Here is a 16,415-nt window from a genome sequence, read left to right as displayed (position 1 = left end):
CATCTACCACTGACTTCCTAGAATGGCCACATGGAATCTCTAGGTCACTGCCAAAATAATCAGCAATTCAAGTAAACCTAGTAGATGCTATATCAGGGTGATTTCTCAATCACTGGAAGTCACTCAGAAAAAGCTACTTCGAAATTACAATTAAATGCACTTCACTTAAATCCCATTCTATTTTCATTTTAAGTATTTAAATACTTGCTTGTGACTTCTTTTGTGGAGAAATTAGAAAGTCTTACAAGAAACAAAACGTAACTTCAAAATAGGAGAAACTTTGAAGACATGGACTTTACAAAAATAAACCAATATGTCAACAAGTGTACATTAATTAAATGCAAAACATCAAGCTCAAAAGCCTATTCTCGTAAAATAATTTTCTAGTTATCCCAACATAAAGGAAACAAGATACAGAATTTAATTATTGGAGGCCAGTTAAACACAAAATATGCAAGATTAGAAAAGTAAAATGGTAAATTACATTACAGCTGCCTTTAGTTTTCTTTGGTGCAATAACTTCTATTGGAGGTATAATCAATGCAATTTAACTTACCTTCAGTTTCTGATGCACCATTATCAGCAGACTTAAACTGTGGCCTTGCTACAGCTAGTGCTGCCATGGTTAACATGGCCCAGCAGACTAAGTAACAATAACTAGGCATCCTTTTAGTGAAGATCCTTAGACCGCTGCTGGAACTCCATTTGGACTCTAATCCCATCTGAATTCTTGTGTATAGGCATGAAAGACCAATGTCCTCTTCTTTACTGTGTGGCTCCTCACTTGAAAAGCTGCAGAAAGAAGAATTAGCCTGTCAGGGGAATGATTGTGGAAGCTTATTTCAATTCAAAGGGGAATATCTGCAGTTCCAAAACTGAAAATCATGTTAGTTTTAAACAGTGACAGCAACTGCTCATGATTGAAAAACCATTGGTTAAAATTTTCAGACAAGGAACTTACTAAAGGATCTACTTTCAAAAAGGTTACTTCACTAGCCCTGTATAACTTGGGTGACCTTTAGTTTTTCATTTTCCTATTGCATCAAACTTAGAAAGCTGAGCATTCATGTCATATATTACGATGAAATGTATCAAGAAGATTAAAGAGTGAAAAGAATTCATAATTAGTACTGAAGTTGTCTTCATACAATTTCCTTCTTGCACTCTTTTCGCAATTAGGATTTTTAATATTTTATTAGAAAGTAAGGTTCGAACTGCTGTCCTAAAAAATGCAATAAAAAACCTTCCTGGCGATTATACTTGAAAAATGAATGCATACATACTCAAGTTTTTTTCAGATGGCATCAAAGATGCCAATGCAAAGAGACCCAGTTTCACTCAATGCAAAGAACTGTCCTCCAGCACAAGCACAAGGCAAGTGAGATTGTGACAGCAAACAAAGCTGCACAACCTGAGGAATACACATTCTGACCTGAGTCAACACATGGGTCAAAATACATCAACACAGCAGCCTTACATAGTTGGAAAAACAACTGATGAAAATAAAATCAATGTTTGAGAATAAACGTCTCTGACAGTGATATCTGGCTCCAATCTTGATCATAAAAAAGGTTCACTTAAACTTCATTTAACCCTTTCAATGACAAACTATACTACCTTTGTTTGATTGAAGAGTTTGAGTGAAATCTAATTCCAGTTCTGGCTTTTCTCTAAAGTGACCTACCAGTAACAGCTGAAATTAATGAAAATTAAATTTGTTCATACTGCACAACTCTATGACGCTCCAGTGGTGATCACTGATTAAGTTACTCCTAGTTCAAAATGATCTTTCAGTTCAGCGGATTTTAAATCCTCGAACACATTTAACTTGCATATTGACAACTATCCTGATGAAGGGCTTTTGCCTGAAACGTCGATTTTACTGATCCTCATGATGCTGCCTGAACTGCTGTGCTCTTCCAGCACCACTGATCCAAAATCTGGTTTCCAGCATCTGCAGTCATTGTTTTTACCTACCATATTGAGCAGACAATCCAAAATTTCAGATCAATATACTAACTAAAATAACATCTGACCATAACACTTGATACTTCACAATCTTGACAGAACATAGATTTCGAATGGATCACAACCTTAACATGAAAAAAGAAACAATTTCTTTCCATAACAAATTTTGTTAACATTTTTTGAAAATGCTTTCTTAAATATTCATCTAACTTTTAATGCACTCAGTGCAAAATTAAGATGATTTACAGTTACAGAACATCTTCACACCATTAAAATTGTAACTCGCTGTAATAGACATAATTCAATCGATAATAGTGGTAAACATTTTATTCCATTTTTAGCCCAACGGTATTTTCTGCAAAATATACAGGTTGACAGGCTGTCAGTTGATCTCTTTCTACAACCTCGAATTCATTCCACACTGGTCTACCTTTTCACCCCATTGCATTGCCAGCAGACTTTGGATTGTAGCAAACTGCAGATTTTTTCCTCCTCTTATAAGTAACAATTTATAGTCCTTCCATTGAAAATGACATCAAAGCATGCTGTTAAACAATACTGGACCAGCTCAGTGGTATAAAAATTGAAGGTTTTCCTTACTTGAAAACAGAAATATACGAAACAATCTCAAAGATATATCACATTATGAGAAGTAAAAAGAAAATTATGTTTAGAAAAGTGATACACTGGTCTTAAGAAATACCTCGAGTTGATCACAGCATTTTTCTCCTGAGTATTCACATATTGGCTCCTTGCAGTAGTACAGAAATACACAGCAATCCTTCACGGAGTTCCTCACAAAGTGAAAGCTACAGTTTTTTTTGAAAGGGAACTTTGTCTCCCTCCACAGACTACACTGGGGAGGAGCTGTCAAACTAATCTGATTGATGGCCTCAATGCCACCCGTTTTTCAAGCCATTTTCACCTCATCACATACCTGCCCAATTCATTCTAAACATGGGAAAGGCGGCTTAAATTGAGACAAGTACTGCATTCCTGCAAGCCAAATAAAAAAAGGTCTCTCCACGCATAGTAAGCAAGTGAGCACTTGTTCTACAGTGACTAATGTAATTTAACTTCAAATAAGCTATCACACACACCACAGACATTTCATTATTTTTCAGCCTGAGCTCGTTTTCCTTTTTCTGTCCCTTACGGCCACTAAAATGTAGCATTCAAATAAAACATGAAATAAGAATTTTTTTGATTTCAACAGATTACATTCAAGTGCAACTTTTTGGCATACAATATTTGTCTGGAATCCAACACTACTTGGTAGAATTACCTTCACTACCACAGCAAGAATATGACCCACGCTCCCCGCAGCAGGCGAGCGCACAAGATGAATTAAAGTAAGGAATGCGGGGTCCCTTGGGTAGTCCTCTAGAAACAAAGCTGTGCCTGGACTACTTAGATCCAACTGCCACAAGTTTCTGAGGAAAACTCGATTATTTGGGATCAGTGAAAACATGACCCAAAAACACACATCCAACATGCGGCTCTCGCATTTTCAAAAAGTGTCCATTTCTCTAAGCAACTTCTTTCCTTATTAAGGAGGAATTTAAATCACAAGCGATTACAATCGTCTTGCTGGTGTGTCTGTGAGAAAACAAAGACGCCAACGTTACAGGATAAAAGCAGACACTGCAGCCCTGGTTCTGCTGGATACACTTCATTCACAAGTTCGTTGCAAACTCAAAAAGCCTTGTGATGCCTGTAAATCTTTTCTTCCCCCCTCTCTCCCCTCTTTGGTCACTCCCCTTTTTTGTAATCTGAACCTGTTCCTGAACGGAGCTCCATCAAACAAACATAGCGAACGGACTCTGCCAATCAAATCAGCTTTCAGTAATGTTTAACTCTGCGGGCCAGGCTGTAACTCCTCTGGTTTACAGCATGTAGAATTTGGCGTACAGTTTGTTGGCATACCCCCCAACTCAAGTTTACTCCCTACAACATGAGCAAACATTTCCAAGATTAGTTGCTGCTGCATTCAAACTGAATGCAGACACAAAAAATGGGACTTTGGCACATTCACTAACATCTACCTATTCGTACTTTAGAAAGCAGCATTTTGATTACACCATGACAAGACAGACGGCATTTTTTTTCTCTCCTTTAACAGCAATTCAGGGAGTATACTCCTTTAGGCTGAAAGAACAGCAATCAATCAACAGCAGCTCATTTGGCTAAATGACTTACCAATAAAGTAATGCTTTGCTTTTCTTAAAAGGATAGCAATTACACAACGTGGAAAAATAAAAAGGAGTGTTTGCAACAAAGAATATAAAAACAATGATCATAGTAAACAATTCCATTATGGGATATTTTGAGGGAAAAGCTTATCACAGCAAGCTTGAGGGATCCTTCACGCCAGTTATGTTTTTGAATAGAACCATAATCTATTCACAGAGTTTGTAAAGTGATTGGCTGCTTTCGACCTCCTTCAAGGTCCCATTGAATGCGAATGGTAAACCTAATAAGCCTATTATTGAGCCCCCCAGTGGAGTGTGAATGGACAAATAGACACTGCTCAACAGACTTGGAACCAAGGACAGTAAAGCCATCAGCCTTCAGCCAGCAAAGACAACAATAGCCTCAAGTCTTAAACAAGAGCTGGGATTGACAAGGACCCCATTCAAAGTATCTGCACCCCCTTTAAAAAAAAGGGGTCTATTTTATTTTGTCTACTTCCAACAATATATCAAACTCTTGAAAGACCTCAGGGACTTCCTTTTTTTAAAAAAACTGCCACTCTAAATTTTATACTGAAACATCAATAAGCAGCCGAGAAATTCAGAATAGGGAATAAGTTGAACAAAGCTCTCCGATAATAAAGTGCAGAAAACTCTGATAGGGCAGGCTAGCACTTTAACACTTAATTGGAATGCACTGCCAACTGCAAGGAAAAATTAAGTTTTGTCTCAACACAAGAACCACGTTATATTAGTTATTCATTCTAGGCAACAGAACTCAATTAATCTTTCATTTCCTGTTAGAATTACATTTACAAATGCCCTTTATCAAGTTGGATACACGGCCACTGTCACATTTACCAAGAAACAACCAGAAAATTTTACCCTCCGATTTTGTCACTTCCGCCAATGAAAAATTTGGATCATCTTGGATCATGCTTCAAAGTGAACGTCTACCTCTTGATCTATTACTTTGTCCAAAGTGTCATTGTTTTACCATGAGAGTCTACGTTGAGTGCAGGCAGACTATTGAACCATCAGATGCATCACAGTTGAACCAAATTCTATCTTTGTAGATTGTTTCTATCTTTCCTGATGAAGGGCTTATGCCCGAAACGTCGAATTTCCTATTCCTTGGATGCTGCCTAACCTGTTGTGCTTTAACCAGCAACACATTTTCAGCCAAATTCTATCTTTACCAAGCTTCAACAGATGAACATTACCAAATAATGGTAAAACTAACTCAGTACTGATCATGAACACAAATAATAGCTGTTTATTTGGCCTTCCATGATCCAGAGATATGGAGATCAATCAGACAGTCTCCAACATCAAATCACTGTCATTTTTCTCAATGTACATTAAGTACTGGTTTGGGACTGTCCTGCATCATTTTACAAAGAAATTAACATTAAAATGTTAAAAGTAAGAAAAACAAAAAATATTAAATTTTCAAATTAATTTCCAATGCATTTCTAATACAATCATAAACAGATTTATGGTAACATGAATCAAAAATTCAGGTTACGAAGTTCCTTAAGAAGCATAATGGTATTACATAGTACCTTATGCTGAAGTCTTCTGAGAGGAGAATGCTCATTTTTGTCTCAGCTGCAAGCTTAGAACAGCAGAATCTGCCACTACATTATCCAAATAGACAAGCTACTTTAGAATACTCATTCAGACAATGGTGCCAGAACGTCTGAACAGAGCCTGTTCTCACACAGAATAAATACTGTGTCTTTCAAACTGCTATTAATTACTTCAAAGTACACTTTGACAGTATGGGAGCGAGGCAAAACAAAAAAGGGAGGAGCTTTTAAAATGTAAACTATTTCTAAACATTGTTCGCTTGTATTGAGCATGATGCAGATTTGGAACTGGTTCAAAGGGAGCCTTTAGTCTCAAAAGTCCTTTGGAGATACCACAGTCCAAAAGCAATCAGAAACTATATATATTTGTAACAGTTCTAAGAGTTACTGAAATTCTCCATTACTGTCATAATAAACTGACTACACAAGTTAATAGTGATAGTGTTTATAAATAAAGAAGTAAATTACGGGATGTAAGCCACAGGTTTATCAGGACAGCACATTCCAATCTCAAACAGTAAACATTAGTTATTTTTAATAAAGTGCAGCAAGTATGTTATACATTATCCTACCTCAAATGGTTAGATTCAGGGATGAGCTTTGTTCAAACTCATATGGAGTGATAAAGACGAATAGATTAGGTTGAACTGTTTTTCTTCCTTCCATCTCTGCTAGAAAGTAGGTGGTTTCTTCTCACTACTTTTTTTGCAGAGTAACAATAAGTTTATGAGCTTGTATGGGAATCGTGATCAGCGAATACAGATACATGCACTCGGGCTTAACAAATTCAATGTACTGACTTGATGATTGGCAGTTACATGATTAGAAACCAATGGAAAATGTAAATTGTTCTGTTGCTGTACTCAATTCTGCCATTAGAGGTTGCTTCTACTTTGTTTGATTAGAATTCAGAAATCCATAGTTTGCAGCATTGCAAAATTAGACTGATCTGCCAGATTGCTCTTGGCACCTGGAAGTACAAAAATGTTAAGCCCTACAGTTGTGCCCAATCATGGTCTTGCCTGTTGCCTGAAAAATGCTAAGTATAATTTTCTGATGTTACATTCCCCGCACTTGGGCACTCTTTGCTCAAGGCAATGGTTTAGTGCAAATTCAGGCAAAGGCTGCACCGAGTTCCTTGTTCTGCTATAGTAGAATGCGATTGTTTGCCTGAATTTCTAATGATAATTTCCAGTAACCATTGTTCCGTAACAGTAGAATATTGAATAATTCTCTAGACTGTGAAAATTCAGTATAAAGCATTTTACAGGGTAAAACAAAATAATGAAAAAAGTTGCAGCATTTTGCAATTCCACTCATTTACAAAGAAAACAAACATCACATATAATATTTTAAAAAGTCACAAACCAGAAATTACTGCACTGGAGCTGTCCGCAATGTATTGCTGGTTCGTAACTGGCTGTCCAGTGATTGCTCCACTTGATTTAACTCTCGCTCTCAAAACTTGCCCATCTGTTTGACTGACATCCCAAGTGCAATGGAATCATTTTCTCCCCCTCCTGTACAGCTTTGAAACAATTCCATAAACACCTACAGAAATATGACTGAAACCACAAAAATGTTTGACTCTACCCTTACATATTAAGCACAGATAGCTCCCTCTGTGGTAGATATATGAAGGCGGAGTTATCTTATCTCATTATCCACAAGTAAACCTTATTTTAAAGTCACCACACCTCAAAAGGCGCCTAATTTACACATGATAAAGAGACAGCTGCATGCTTACATTATTATCCAATTCCATAAATTCTTCTGTACTTAGCAGAATTGGAAACAATGCACATGATTGTTTTTTTACTGTACCACCAAAGAGACAATATATTTCACAAACAGGCAATTCGGCCCAACCACATTACACTGTAAATATGTAGAAGTTGCCCTGTGAGTTCATTACAAAGCTTCAATTCACACAACTGAGTTAAGTGACAAAATCAGCTGTAAAGGTCTGTTTGATTTTACAAACAGGCGCCAGTATTTGTTATTCTTCTAAAGATCTGAATTACTTTGAAAGAGATTAAGGATCATTCATGCTGACAGGAGTGAAAAACTTGGTTTAGGAAAATAAAGTTTCTAATGGACTAAATGAGACTTTAAAAGACAGGTAACTCAAGTCCAATTGCGTTTTTGAATCAACTTATGTACAGAGGGGAACGTTTCTGAAATGGGATCAATCACACTACCAATCCCAAGCTGCTATTTTGTTTAAGGATGCAGTTTATTGACTGTTTCTGGTAACCATACCTCTTCTCTCCTTTTTCCTTTAGATTATTACCTGTCAAATCATATTTGCTTAAATTGAGCAGATTTATATTATTTAGAACTTTGAGCAAATCTGCATCAGAAAAGATTTGAAGATAACTAGATTCATATGTTTTTGAAAATCAAAAACTAACAAACAATTCACCTTGTGAAGGGAACTCTCGAGTCTTATTTCTAAATAGACATTGGCAGCCATTTTGAAATCAAAAATAATGTACTGTAAAATATTCAAAAACAAAAGCTCAGCTGATACGCGTTTCTCAATACACTTACTATACTGGATTTGGGTAAAGGTTTCTGTCCACAAGAATGTCCCCCATTTGGGTACAAAACTAAACCAAGAAAAGTTTTTCCATGCTCCCCATTAATAATGTATCTTGTACATCAGCCAAGTTGCCGGTAATGCTAATCCAAAGAAGAAAGGAGTGAAAAGTGAAGGTGGTGTTTGGTACACTTTCCTTCGTTGGTCAGTGCGTGGCGTATAGGTATTGGCAGGTCATGTTGCAGCTGTACAGGACATTCATTAGGAGAAAGTGAGGACTGCAGATACTGGAGATCAGAGCTGAAAATGTGTTGCTGGAAAAGCGCAGCAGGTCAGGCAGCATCCAAGGAACAGGAGAATCAACGTTTCGGGCATAAGCCTGAAGAAGAGATTATGCCCGAAACATCGATTCTCCTGTTCCGTGGATGCTGCCTGACCTGCTGCGCTTTTCCAGCAACACATTTTCAGGACATTCATTAGGCCAGTTTTGGAATAGTATGTTCAATTCTGGTCCCCTGCTATGGGAAAGATGTTGTTAAACTTGATATAGTGCAGAATAGATTTACAAGGATGATGCCAAGTTTGGAGGGTTTGAGTTGTAGGGAGGGGCTGAATAGGCTGGCGCTATTCTCCATGGAGCATTGGAAACTGAGGGTGATCTGATAGACATTTATAAAATAATGAGGGGCATGGAAAAGGATAATCAAGGTCTTTTCCCTAGGAGAGGGGCATCCAAAACTAGAGGGCATAGGTTTAAAGTGAGAGGGGAAAGATGTCAAAGGGAACCAAGAGGCAACATCTTCACACAGAAGGTGGTGCGTGCATGGAATGAACTGCCAGAGGACGTGGTGTAGGCTAGTATAATTGCATTATTTAAAATGCATCTAGATGGGTATATGAATGCGAAGAGTTTAGAGGGATATGGCCAAATACTGGCAAATGGGACTAGGTTTATTTAGGATCAAAAACAGAAGTTACTGGTAAAGCTCAGCATGTCTAGCAAATTCTGTAAAGAGAAATCAGAGTTACCGTTGTGGGTCCAGTGACCCTTCCTCAGAACTCAGAATGAATATCACTTATTTAGTATATCTAGTCGGATGTGTTGGAGAAAGTGAGGACTGCAGATGCTGGAGACCAGAGCTGAAAAATGTGTTGCTGGAAAAGCACAGCAGGTCAGGCAACATCAAAGGAGCAGGAGAATCAATGTTTGGGCATAAGCCCTTCTTCAGGAATGAGAAAGTTGGGCCAAAGTCCGTGCTGTACAACTCTACTACTCCCCAAAAACTACTGAATTTCATGAACTCAGAAGACTCTTTAACTAATCTCCAAATACAATGACATTCTCAGCAACTTTCTGGATTTGAAGCTACCAGTCTAACCAGGGCAAGCTCAAGTATATTGCCAATATCTCCACATGTGAACGCCACATCCATAACACCATAAGACATAGTTATAGACATGTACACACAGAAACAGACCCTTCAGTCCAATTCATCCACACTGAGCAGATATCCTAATCTAATCTAGTCCCATTTGCCAGCACTTGGCTCATATCCTTCTAAACCCTTCCTATTCATATACCCATCCACATGCCTTTTAAATGCTGTAATTGTACTAGCCTCCACCACATCCTCTGGCAGCTCATTCCATACACGCACCACATTTTGCATGACAAAGTTGCTCCTTAGGTCCCCTTTATATCTTTCCCCGCTCACCCTAAACCTATGCCCTCTGGTTCCGGACTCCCCCATCTCAGGGAAAAGACCTTGTCTATTTATCCTATCCATGCCCCTCATGATTTTATAAACCACTATAAGGTCACCCCTCAGCTTCTGACGCTCCAGGGAAAGAAGGCCCCAGCCTATTCAGCCTCTCCCTATAGCTCAAATCCTCTAACCCTGGCAACATCCTTATATATCTCTTCTGAACCCTTTCACGTTTCACAACATCATTCCAATAGGAAGGAGACCAGAATTGCATGCAATACTCCAAAAGTAGCCCGAGCTGGAAGTTTTTGTTGCAAACGTTTCGTCCCCTGGCTAGGCGACATCATCAGTGCTTTGGAGCCTCCTGCGAAGCGCTTCTTTGATGTTTCTTCCGGTATTTATAGTGGTCTGTCCTTGCCGCTTCCAGGTGTCAGTTTCAGCTGTCCGCTGTAGTGGTTGGTATATTGGGTCCAGGTCGATGTGTTTGTTGATGGAGTTTGTGGATGAATGCCATGCCTCTAGGAATTCCCTAGCTGTTTTCTGTCTGGCTTGCCCTATGATAGTAGTGTTGTCCCAGTCAAATTCATGTTGCTTGTTGTCTGCGTGTTAGTCCTTCGATACCCAACATGAGCAAAACTAATGTAGTATACAAAATACCATGCAAGGACTGCACAAAACACTATATAGGACAAACAGGAAGACAGCTAACAATCCGCATACATGAACATCAACTAGCCACGAAACGACACGACCAGCTATCCCTAGTAGCCACACACGCAGACAACAAGCAACATGAATTCGACTGGGACAACACTACTATCATAGGGCAAGCCAAACAGAAAACAGCTAGGGAATTCCTAGAGGCATGGCATTCATCCACAAACTCCATCAACAAACACATCGACTTGGACCCAATATACCAATCACTACAGCAGACAGCTGAAACTGACACCCGGAAGCGGCAAGGACAGACCACTATAAATACCGGAAGAAACATCAAAGAAGCGCTTCGCAGGAAGCTCCAAAGCACTGATGATGTCGCCTAGCCAGGGGACGAAACGTTTGCAACAAAAACTTCCAGCTCGGCGAACAGAACCACAACAACGAGCACCCGAGCTACAAATCTTCGCACAAACTTTGAATGTCCTGTACAGCTGCAACACGACCTCCCAACTCCTACACTCAATGCTCTGACAAATAAAAGAAAGCATACCAAATGCCATCTTCACTATCCTAAGTATCTGTGACTCCACTTTCAAGGAACTATGAACCTGCAATCCAAGGTCTCTTTGTTCAGCAACACTCCCAAGGACCTTACAATTAAGTATATAAGTCCTGTTAAGAACTGTATCTCCAAAATGCAGCTACTTGCATTTATCTGAATTAAAGCCCATCTGCTACTTCTCAGCCTATTTGCCCATCTGATCAAGAACCTTTTGTACTCTGAAGTAATCTTCTTTGCTCTCCACTACATCTCCAATTTTGGTGTCATCTGCAATCTTACTAATTATACCTGCTATGTTCACATCCAAATCATTTATACAAATGACAAAAAGTAGTGGACCCAGCACCGATCCTTGTGACACTCCACTGGTCACAGGCCTCCAGTCTGAAAAGCAACCCTCTACCACCACCTTCTGTCCTCTATCTTCGAGCCAGTTCTGTATCCAAATGGTTAGTTCTTGCTGTGTTCTATTAGGTCTAACCTTGCTAACCAGTCTCCCATGGGGAACCTTGTCGAACACTTTACTGAAGTCCATTTAGATCATGTCCACTGCTCTGCCCTCATCAATCCTCTTTGTTACTTCTTCGAAAAACTCAATCACGTTTGTGGGACATGATTTCTCCCACACAAAACCATGTTGGCTGTCCATAATCAGTCCTCGCCTTTACAAATACATGTAAATCCTGTCCCTCAGGATTCCCTCCAACAACTTGCCCACCACCGACATCAGGCTCACTGGTCTATAGTTCCTGGCTTGTCCTTTCCACCTTCTTAAAAAGCGGCACCACGTTAGCCAACCTCCAGTCTTCCACTTGTGACTATCAACTATACAAATATCTAAGTAAGAGGCCCAGCAATTACTTCCCTAGCTTCCCACAGAGTTCTAGGGTACTCTTCATCAGGTCCTGGGGATTTATTCACTTTTATCCATTTTAAGACATCCAGCACTTCCTCTCTGTGATATTTTCAAGATGTCACCGCAAATTTCCCTACATTCTATATCTTCCATGTCCTTCTCCACAGTAAACACTGATGCAAAAAACCTGTTTAGTATCTCGCCCATCTCCTGCGGCTCTACACCTAGGCTGCCTTGTTGATCTTTGAGGGGCCCTTTTCTCTCCCTAGTTACCCTTTTGTCCTTAATGTATTTGTAAAAACTCTTTGGATTTTCCTTAACGCTATTCACCAAAGTTACCTTATGTCACCTTTCAGCCCTCCGGATTTCCAAGTGAAGTATACTTCTACTACCTTTATAATAATCTCAGGATTCACTTGATCTCTCCTGTCTATACCTGTATAAGAGAAGAAATTAGGCCAGTCAGCCCAGCAAGTCCACTCCACCATCCAATTATGGCTGATTAGTTTCTCACCACCATTCTCCCCCTTTCTCACCATAACCGTTGATCTCCAAAAACCTCTCTCATTCAGTCTTCAATATAATTAATGACCTGGCTTCAAAGCCTTCTGTGGCAATGTATTCTATAGATTCACCATTCTCTGGCTGAAGAGGTTTCTCCTTATCTCCATTCTAAAGGGTCTTGCCTTTACTCTAAGGCTGTGCCGTTGGGTCCTAGTCTCTCCTACCAATGGAAATACCTTCCTCACATCCACTCTGTCTCGGCCATTCGGTATTCTGTATGTTTCAAATAAATCCCCCCTCATCCTTCTAAACTCCATCGAGCGTAGACCCAGACTCCTCAAACGTTCCTCATATGTTAAGCATTTCATTCTTGGGAGCATTCTCTTGAACCTCCTCTGAACATGCTCCAGGGTCAGTACATCCTTCCCGAGATTATAGGGCCCAAACTGTCCATAATACTCCAAATGTGGTCTGACTAGAGCATTATAGAGCCTCAGTAGTACATCCCTGCTTTTATATTCAAATCCTCTCAAAATAAATGCGATCATTGCATTTGCCTTCCTAACCACTGAGTCAATCTGCAAGTTTACCTTGAGAGAATCCTGGACTAGAACTCCAAGTCTCTTTGCACTTCAGTCTTCTGAATTTTCTCTCTATTTGGAAAATAGGCCATGCCTCTATTCTTCATACCAAAGTGCATGACCTCACACTTTCCCACATTGTACTCCACCTGCCACTTCTTTGCCCGTTCTCCTAACCTCTCCAAATCCTTCTGTAGCCTCCGCCACTCCTCAATACTACCTGTTCCTCTACCTATCTTTGTATTGTCTGCAAAGTTAGCCAGAATGCCCTCAGTTCCTTCATCTAGATCATTAATGTATAAAGTGAAAAATTGTGGACCCAGCACTGACCCTTGTGGAATAACACTTGTCAACAGTTGCCATCTTGAGGAGGACCCTTTTATCACTATTCTCTGCTGCCTCTGACACCATGGGCCCCTATCTTACTCAGCAGCCTCCTGTGCGGGACTTTGTAAAGGCCTTTTTTGAAGTCCAGGTAGATAATATCCATTGGCTCTCCTTGGTCTAACCTGCTTGTTACTTCCTCAAAAAAGAATTCTAGCAGATTTGTCAGGCATGATCTCCTTTTGAGGAAATCATGCTAACTTTTCCCTATTTTACCGTACACTCAAAGTAATCAAAAATCCCAAATTTTGGCTTGGATTCCAGGATCTTACCCATGACCAAGATTAGGCTGAAAACAAAAGAGAAAATGCTAGAAAATCTCAGCAGGTCTGGCAGCATCTGTAAGGAGAAGAAAAGGGCTGACGTTTTGAGTTTAACTGACCCTTTGTCAAACTGAAGCTTTGACAAAGGGTCAGTTAGACTCAAAATGTCAGCTCTTTTCTCTCCTTACAGATGCTACCAGACCTGCTGAGATTTTCCAGCATTTTCTCTTTTGGTTTCAGATTTCAGCATCCACAGTAATTTGCTTTTTAACCAAGATTAGGCTAATTGGTCTATAGTTTTCCCTCTTTTGCTTTACTTCCTTCTTTCCAGCAAAGCAACTCAGGCATCTTTAATCTTTATCAGCAACACCATATAGGCCTGATGGTTGACAAACCTTAGTACAGGTCATACATTACTCTTCACCTCATCTGAAATCAAAGACACAATGCCAAAACATAATCTAAGAAAACACCAATTTTCAGACATGAATTAGCTAGAATTCAGTCACAAATTCAGTAACCTGAACTTTAAAATGGAAAGAAAGGGGAAAAAGAGAAAGCAAAAAAAAAAGCAAAACTTGAATTTGAATTTCAAATTCAAGGGAAGGAGAGAAGAAAAATTAGAAAACACTAACCTCAAATTCCAGTGATGGATAGAAATTGAGGCAAATTGATATCAACAAAAGAAACGTCTCGATCATATGATGGCTTGGATTGAAGTCTCAGCTCAGATTTAGGAAGAAATATTCATAGAGTGCCAACATTAGTTGATGGAGTTGAAATGTATTTTGCATTATTTTAATAAAATTGCTACAAAATTAGACAGCATTTGGCTGAAGCTGGTCAAAGAAGGCAGCTCACCACCACCTTCTCAAGGGAAATAAATCCTGGCCCTGCCAGCGACACCCATATTCCACAGTGAATAAAAGAGTTTTTTAAAAAACAGCAATGTAAGGAAGTAACTTAGTGTCCAAACCATCCAGACAAGAGTTTAGAAATTTAAGCAAAGGCAGGCTCAAACACCTAGTGGAATTTACAAGGGAAAAGGAAACGATATTCAATAGGTGGTAGAGAGCTATGAAGATTAAGTAAGATTTTGAAAGCGTTTGAGAGAAGATTAATGAAAGAACTTAAAAAGTGTCCCTTTGGGAATATGGTCCAACCTAGAAGATTTTGAATGACTGGGGTAGCTACAACAATGGTTGATGACTACAAATTGTCCCACAAACATGTGAGGAGCAGCAGAACATTGTTTTCAAACCCACACAGAACATGGGAGAGGCGAGAGAGCTGATTGTAACCAGTGTTCTGTTCACTATGATGAAGAAAAGAAAAAGACAGATATCGTCACAGTAGCAAAAATTCAGTATGGGGGAAAAAGTATGATTGAAGGGGACCGATATATTCTTTTTGTCTTAAGGGGGTCTTGTCAAGGCAGATTTTTCGAAATTAAAATGTACAACCTAGACATTTATAGGAGAGCATAGCATGGCATCAGGAAATACTGTGTCAACGGGGGAGTTTGTGACTAACTACTAGCTTCAATTTTATTTACCAATGGAAAGACAGAGCATGAAGAATTATGAAAACTGTAATTCAAGAGTGTAGTTGTCACATTTTTTTGTCTGGTAAAGCAGGCAAACATATTAATATTCTTAAGAGATACAGCCTCAGTACAGTTACGGAATGTGGTATCTAAAAATCCCTTTTTAAAAATGTTTAAACGAAGGCAATGAGGTGAATGTAAATTTGTTCTATGAATGAAGTTAATCAAAAATTTAATTTCCAGTAGTTTAATTACATTAAAATTATTTCTTGGTGGTGTTAATTTTATACTGGAAAATGTCCTCACTGGAAACAAAATGCTGCTTTCTCCAGTTATGTGTCAGAGAAATCCAGTAAAGATGTTGAACTTGAAAATGTACAGGGGAAATCAAATAACATGCAAACATCTTTATCTGTATTCTTGATGTGAAAATTAACATTTCAACCAAAGGTGAGTCAAAAGCTCAGACTACCAATGTTAAAGCACCAGTGGAAAATCAAATTGACAGAAATGGCAGTTGGAGAGGAATTGCAGCTAGCTGAATTAAACCTGCAGGCAGATCTTAAGCAAGAGATATCAACACAGACAGTAGTATCAATCAAAAACTGATGGAACAAAGGGAAGCAGCTCTTTCAAACCAAATGACTCAGTTGTAACGAATACTGATATCATGGAACTACAAGAAAGAATTCTGTGTTATTAAATGCAAATTAAAACCTCAAAATGACAAAGCAGTCATTCAAGAAAAGAGTTAGAAGAAGTTCATACTGAGTAGGAAAACAAGAACAAAAGTAATTAAAAGAATGCAAACTAACTGAAGAAAGAGCATCATGATCTTTGATCTGATCACTGAGGTAACTTTAATGAAGTTCTTCAGGCAGCTGAAGATTTTATTTACAGAAGAATGAACTGAAAGTAGGAGGTGCAGTTAAACCTGGATACGAACATAAAATTTAAATTGTGGGAACAAACTTTAAAATAATCCTGCATTTAAAGAGGACAACAATTTGTTTGTATGACTGCCTAAGACTTGCTTCACAGATGTGAACATTAGAA

General features: G+C 38.9%; 1 protein-coding gene across 13 annotated transcripts in view; it reads right to left on the bottom strand.

The window, feature by feature from the left end:
- LOC132826283 (fibroblast growth factor receptor 2-like) overlaps nucleotides 1–16,415 on the bottom strand; it is a 189,647-nt gene that overhangs the window by 89,061 nt on the left and 84,171 nt on the right. For 3 of the 13 annotated variants that reach the window (XM_060842060.1, XM_060842071.1, XM_060842072.1), the window contains exons 1-2: nucleotides 5,726–5,847; nucleotides 557–792 (exon numbers count right to left, since the gene is read on the bottom strand). In XM_060842060.1, coding sequence (XP_060698043.1) covers nucleotides 557–792; nucleotides 5,726–5,760 — 271 coding nt within the window. In that variant the 5' untranslated portion in view covers nucleotides 5,761–5,847. Of the gene's footprint in view, nucleotides 1–556; nucleotides 793–2,671; nucleotides 3,084–3,253; nucleotides 3,661–5,725; nucleotides 5,853–6,324; nucleotides 6,349–7,120; nucleotides 7,276–16,415 lie in introns of those variants that run through there. The other 10 variants (XM_060842065.1, XM_060842067.1, XM_060842069.1 and 7 more) reach the window with 9 other exon arrangements.

The sequence above is a fragment of the Hemiscyllium ocellatum genome, chromosome 22, assembly GCF_020745735.1.
Source record: "Hemiscyllium ocellatum isolate sHemOce1 chromosome 22, sHemOce1.pat.X.cur, whole genome shotgun sequence".
Lineage (NCBI taxonomy): Eukaryota > Metazoa > Chordata > Chondrichthyes > Orectolobiformes > Hemiscylliidae > Hemiscyllium > Hemiscyllium ocellatum.
This window is presented reverse-complemented; position numbering and strand designations above follow the sequence as displayed.